Here is a 7,226-nt window from a genome sequence, read left to right as displayed (position 1 = left end):
ATACCTCTGCTTCTTTCTGGAGTGACATGAGAGCGGTGACAAGAGACTTTACATTTGGCCTCTCTCGAGCTTCATACTGCAGACAACGAGAAGCTAACCGCATTAATTCAGTTCCATCATCATTTGAACAATGGCCCTCCAAAGCTGAGTCCATTAACATTAGGAAATTCTTCCCACGAATCAAGTCAAGTGCCTGCAAACAACAAACAAATATTAAGTGACTAAACATGTAATAAATACTTAATAGTACTTTTAGTTTTACAATCACACCTTTTCTTTTGGCTAAAAAAATGCATACTCTCTAATTCTAAAAGGAATAATTATAGAAGAGGAAAAAGTTACATGGCTAGGGGGAATATGTTTGCCACTTAGAAGATCTAGTAACAAGGTGCCAAAGCTGTACACTACACTTTCTGGTGTCACTCTGCCTGCCAAAAGATGCACATATAGAAAATCAGCTTTAGCTTAAACTGGGACCGATGATATATAGATAATGAAGTAAGCAACCATATACAAATCTAATCTTTTCTCAAGGTCCTATGATAGACTTCTATGTTAAAAGTTTGTGTGACAATAAGTTTTAATTTTACATCTTTCTCCAGCATATCATTATCATTGCGTAAACCTATACCAAACCAACATCCTTCATTATTTGAAAGTTGGCCAGAAGTCTGTACAATATCAGCAACTATTTGAGATTTTATTAATAAAGTTTATTTTTATTTTTAGAAATTATCCTAGTCCTGTGTAGGTTTCCCAGAAAAAAAAGGGTTTCATTTATATAAATTATAAACTGATTTGACATTCTAAACCTTCATAATGGATAAGTAAAGAGGGATAAAAGCTAATGAATTTTCATTACAGTGGGACACAATGTTGCTAATACCATGTTATCATTCACAAAGAGCTAAAATCCTATCTACAATGACCTGTTACTTCCCGCCTATTCCATATCCCAATATGTTATTACCAAGAACAATATGTCTAGGTTGCTAAGTGACTGCTTCCTATCTGTGAGTAAATATCATATCAAGTAACATAAATCCAATTATTCCAGGAAACTGTGCATACCTGTTCTCAAGTACTCTGGAGGGGTGAAAGCCAAGTTTGTGCTGTAACTTCTGCCATCTCTGCTATTTTTCATGAGGCCAAAGCAAGAAAGCCGGGGGTTACCATCCTGCCAACCACCATTTTCAATATTATAAGAAAGACATTTTAATGGTATGATGAATAAACAGAAACTGCACAAAAACAACTTACCTTATCAAACAAAATCCTGTAGGCATTGAGATCATGGTACAGTGCCCTTCCTTTGCTGCCGCAATATTCCAGAGCTTGGGCCAAATACAGTGCCACCCTCAACCTCATAGCCCATTTCATGGGCTCGGTCTCCCCTGTATCAGTTTGACCATTAACAATCATAAAGGAACAAATTCTAATAGAGATGGACCAGGATACATGCTCATCATTATATGAGATTGTCTCACTCATAAATTAGTTATTCAGATTATAATTTCACCATAGTTTTCTTTTTAAACTAAAAATTGCACTAAATCATAACTCTTAATTAGCATTGTTAGGGTGATTAGACGGTATTTTTGTAGAAAGGTTTTAAGGTCTTCCAAGTAAAACCACTTTCTGTGAAAGCATTTAAAGTGCATTTTGATATGTGTTTCACAAAAGTGCTTTTTATTACTCAAAAAGTGCTTTCCCAAAAAGCATCTACCAAGCCAGTTCCCAAAAGTCCTTTAATTTATTTCAGCCAAACAATATAATCTAGATGTACAGGTGATTTTGATCCCCCAAACGCCCTACTAAATCGGTATATGAAATCAATGCCAATATTTACGTCCTATATCTTCTACAAAAAAAAAAAAAATTGCATAAATAATCTAGTTGATCAAGTCCCTAGAACTCCTACCTTAAAACAAAAATATAGATGCATTTCAAATGTATTTATTTTGCACAAGATTCAAATAAATTAAAATATGAAAAAACAAAAAGCAACTCACAGTGAAAGAGATGTTTTGCAAGAGTATCATTCGGCATAAACTCCGCAACCAGCAATCTCTCATCGCCTTCATAGCAACAACCAATCAGATTCGCCAATCTTTCGCTCCTTAAATTCCCCACCGACCTCGCCTCCTCCTACACCACATTTAAAGACTTCATTAACTTTAAACAGAAGAAGAAAAAACAATATATATATAAACTCCGTAACTAAAACATAATTAATAATCGGATTTAATTTACGCACGAGGAATTGGCGAGAATCGGGCCAGGCCAGCTTGTTGAACCGCTTAACGGCGATCCAACGGTCATTGTCCAGCTTTCCTTTGTACACAACGTTAGGAGCCTTTTCACCGTGTTCCGATATTATGTTATCGGGAGAAAAACCAGCCGTGGCGGCTTTCAGTTGCTCCAAACTGAAGTCAGTGAAACTCGGCCATGAGTTGCCGTTATTATCTGCAATAAAATTACATAAACACTTACGTCCTAGTTCCTACATCAAAATTTACAAAAAATGCCACACATAGAGAGTAAAAAGTACCGAGATCGGAAGATTCAAGCACTCCGTGCTTGAGGTGAGAATGGAACCAACAGAGAGAGAACTTAGAGCAGCGAGCTCCCATTGGATACCGATCAGACGGTATGTAGGAGCAGGGAGTAAAAAATGATCAGACGGTGTACATTGCAACTGAAGTGAAACTGAAAACAACTGTGCGTTTTCGCTTAAATAAAACGAAGTTGCAATTTTTGGCAGAGAGAATGAGAAGAGAAGAATTGTGAATCCAAGTTTTTATTTAATTTTTTAACTACTACTGTTTCTCAACTTACTAATACTATAATAAGTGTGTATGAATCAGAATTACAATGTGAATATTTTTTAATTTAATTAATTTATCTCATTATCCATGTGTCTTTCCCACGCTTCATGTGTGTCTTTTTGGCTTCACCTTTTTTCTTCTTTCTGCAATATCAATCATTCTCTGTTTCTATTTTATTTTAATTATTTAATAAATTTTGGCGGATAAATCAGGCGGCGCGTGAGGGTGGAATCAACGGTCATATTGTGTAAAGTCAAAGTAAAATAAATAAGTCGAATCAAATCAAATCAGATGGCGTAATTAGATTGGGTAATTGATGGATTAAGAATGTGTTAATGAAATGAAACTTTGAGAATTAATTAGTCTAGTCTTTGTCTGTGCGTTAAGTCCTTTTCATCCGATTATAGTAACACCGTTTACTGGGATTTATTTTCTCCTAAACTATTTTTATTAATTTTTTCCTACAAATACAACATTATAACTTATAATTGATTAGATAAAACTCATTATTGAATAGGTAAGACTCATTATAAATTGATTAATTACAAACTGTCAAATTACATTAAAAAGATAAAATTAATGAAAATGGTTTCTTAACGTAATATTACCTTTATTTTTTGTGTCATGGTATTTATTATCATATTATAAAGTCGTATTCTTCTTAGCTTGTATGATTATTATAACAACTGGAAAGCATATGGTATAATATTAATAAGTATACAGTATACACAGCGAATTAGGCCCAGTTGTTAGACTATTTGATTGATTTTTTGAAAAATTCAAACTCATAATACAATGGGGTTTGGTTTAGTTGAAGCTGACAGTGTCTGTCTTATGTATTGTAGATTTCAACTTGACTAGTGATTTATTTTGGTGAGTTTCAATTTATGAGTGACTCCGGCCATCTCCGACCGAACGCCATTTTGGTGTAAGGTATGGAAAATATGCTCCAACCTAACACTAAAAACTATACTAAATTAGTGTAAGTAAACAATGTCACGCCAAATTTGATGTAATACTGTTCATCCACACCAATGCTATTCAGCTATTAAGAAATATATTTTATTTTCTTATTTTTGTTACTTGTATTATGTTTATTTGATTATTATTTATACTAATATTTATAATAATAAATTCATAATAATTATATAATTCAAAAAATGATAAAAAATTAAAAACAAAACTTTATTCAATGCAAATATTAAACTATAATAATTCAAAATAAAAATTAACACTAAAATTAAAAAAATACAAAATAAATTAAAATAACAATTCAGTATTCCGGTAGATTAGTTCTGAATCCTCTAAGATCATCAAAATACTGGAAAGAATTAGAGCTATTTTAAGATCTTTAACCTTGTTGTTGAGCTCTTTTTTGCATAAATTTTGATTGTTCATTTTGAAAAAACTCACACAAGCTTGGATCAGTTATGAAATTTAAATTATTGAATAAAATTTTATTATATTCTCGATATTCTGCTAAAGCCAATTTTTTCATTTGGATTTCATAATTTTGTACCCTAATTGAGTTGCCCTGATTGAAAATAGCAACAAGCGGTCGATTTTCTTCTTTTGAATAGTTTCAATTTGGTTTGAACTTCATCATTTTCCCTTTTTAATTTTGCTTTCTTCACTCCAATGGGTCGTTGAGCTTAACTACCCCCAATATATTCATCATTTATGTTTAAAGAATATGACGACATGTCACAAAACACCGATTAGGGAGATTTTGAAGTGGAAGTCTATGATTCTTGTGATAATAAAAATATCATTCCCAATATTTAATTAATATATACAAAAATAATTAGTAAAATAGATTAATTGTTGATTATTAATAGAAAGAAAAAGAAAAAAAAAAAGAATATTCTTTTTAATGTAATATTTGATGTAATATGTCGAATATGCAATAGTAAAATACACTAAAAATTACGCTAATTTAGTGTGTTTGTGGTGATGGAGATGGTCTCATGCATTGAAGCAAAGAACTCAACATTAGCGTGAAGGCTGCCATACTATATATCTTAACAGCAGAATCAGATGACATAAAACTCAGAAAATACATGTGATCACAGGTATTGATATGGACGACAGCCCAGAATATCACATGCAGAAACTTCGTTTTACTTTTTAATATTTTCACGTCTCCAGCATCACATATTTCGGAAATTATCCCCGTTCAGAGAATGTTACCAAATCAAATCAATCATCAATGCATTGATGATACAGAAGTCAAGTGAGCCATCAATCCCTAGTAAATATCTCTTAGAATCAAAATGCATTTACCAAAAGAATGCAAACAAGATTTTGAAGGTCATTAAGTGTACTGTTTCTTCACTGGGCATCTAAGATTTTAGGTAATGGAACAAATTTCTTTTTTCTTTCTTTCTGTTTTGGGGTTTTGGTACAAAATCAGTGCAAAAATTGTTGTGATAGTGCGCGACAAAATCATGCATAAATAACCCCATAAAACATCCCGATGATGCGCAAGGCAAAATTTGGGTGAGAAATAAGACATTGTTAGCAGGAAATGAAACTTGAAACAAGAGCTGATGTGGGTCCTTAAACATGTATAAACCGAAAGAGAAAACAAAGCCAAAACACTCGCAGTATTAAAAATGGAATGAACCCACATAATATTTGAGCTTAAGCATGCCTGATGAGATAATGAAACAAAGTCCATATCTGACAGTTGGTATAATTATTATAAACACCCAATTAGGAGTCAAGAGGACCCCTTTACAGAAAAAGGAAAAGGGAGAGTGGTGTTCGTTATAGAGACAAGAATTGCAGCATCAATGATGACAATATTGCAGCCCTCTCATCACTTAGCAGACATAACATGCTATTGTTTTTTTTTCCATCACCATTCTTTTATTTTGACTAACTTTAGTAGCATAAATTGCGCCACCACCGTTTTCTGGGTCATACATACATGTGGGGTATGCCACACTTGAATCAAACCGCCCAACGATTGCCTAAGGATGGGGCCTCTTTGCTATTAATTAAAGAGAAGAGCCCACATGGGCAACCGAAACCAACCTGGTTCCTCAAACAGACAGCCCATTACCTTCACATTCCTTACGGATAAACATCAAAGAATAAGATATAATACAACATAGGCAAAACTTACCCATATTATGAATTGATGATGCAGCACCAGTATTTCTTTTTCCAAATCCTATGAAAAATGAACACATCATTCAGATAAAGAAAGAAGAATTGATATCTGTCTGTTTTGCTTTGTTGGTCGTTGTGCGTTAAATCCACCTTGCCTAGATTCTAGATTCACGCCACATGCCCCAGGATGCGCTGTCAACAGGTTCTATGTCACTCGATTAATTAGAGGGCTATTTCACTTGTAAATTTATCAAAACATTATTTCATTAGTAAGCATCAACTTTTGCAGTTAGTCAGACTGTGTATCACCTCTTGAGAGGGTTACTTCATGTGCAAAATCGCCCCAGGTTGCATGTTGTTCTCTGAAAGGATTATTTCATCGCAACAATATATAAAAGAGCCACACACCCTAGAGAAGGGATATTTTTTCAATCTTTGAAACACTATTTTCTTGCTGTAAGAAACCGCCTCATTTGTACTTAGAACTGAGGTCACTTGTATTTGCAAAAAAAAACACAAAAAGAGCAGTAAAATAATAATGGACTAAATTACACCTTACATCTAAACCACTTAAAAATTTTCCTGTTTCTTGTATTTATTGTCTTTTTAGTATTAGTCCAACACTAAATGTCTAAATCTCCAGTTTACTACAAACCCTTGCGTAAATCTCCTCACAAGATTTGTGTACTTCTCGTTCTCGTTAGTGAAAAAAAGATCACATCAAAAGTGGTATTTATTGTAGTAACATGGACTTTTACAAGACTGCAGCTGAAATTGTTGGGACCAAATACAGTTTTAACAATCGAATTGAACCAACCAGTTTTCCAATAATTTCTACAACCATGGCATGTGGGCTGACACACACGCACTAAAAAGAATTGCTAAGAAATTATCATTTGCTTAAATGGTGAATGTTTGCCTTTAGGATGGAGGATTTTTAATGTGACAAAAGATGCAAGTGTTTGTGATCTGTACTTAAAATAAGAGGGGAAAGCCATGTGACATGAGCTGCAGTGTCAGTTTTATATTCAGACATTTCCTGTTCAAAATGGTGAAATTTCGCATATAAGAACAAAACGTAGACGAGGTGCGGGTATGGACAAGAGAAGCCTACATGAAGAGTACATGCATCAGTTGCGGAAAAGATAATCACGTGCCTTCTCATGCCACTGCATCTACATATATTTTTAATTCCCTTTCTAACCACTTTTGACTACAACGACCAAACTAAGGGCCCTAAACTAAAGAATCAAAAGGTTGAAATGCTTGTAGGCATCAGTC

The 7,226-nt window shown here is 33.7% G+C and overlaps 1 protein-coding gene across 1 annotated transcript; it reads right to left on the bottom strand.

The window, feature by feature from the left end:
- Positions 1 to 4: 4 nt before the first annotated feature.
- LOC116122240 (serine/threonine-protein kinase BSK6-like) lies at positions 5 to 2,761 on the bottom strand (the record flags this gene model as incomplete). Its single annotated transcript, XM_031408132.1, has 7 exons — positions 2,552 to 2,761; positions 2,258 to 2,466; positions 2,013 to 2,148; positions 1,261 to 1,394; positions 1,072 to 1,177; positions 343 to 428; positions 5 to 193 (listed from the first exon to the last, which is right to left on the bottom strand). Coding segments are annotated over exons 1-7 (942 nt in total), but the record flags the coding sequence as incomplete, so codon positions are not given.
- Positions 2,762 to 7,226: the final 4,465 nt, after the last annotated feature.

Source organism: Pistacia vera, unplaced genomic scaffold (assembly GCF_008641045.1).
Source record: "Pistacia vera cultivar Batoury unplaced genomic scaffold, PisVer_v2 Contig1328, whole genome shotgun sequence".
NCBI lineage: Eukaryota > Viridiplantae > Streptophyta > Magnoliopsida > Sapindales > Anacardiaceae > Pistacia > Pistacia vera.
Note: the sequence above shows the minus strand (reverse complement) of the source record. Positions and strands in the feature narration are given on the sequence as shown.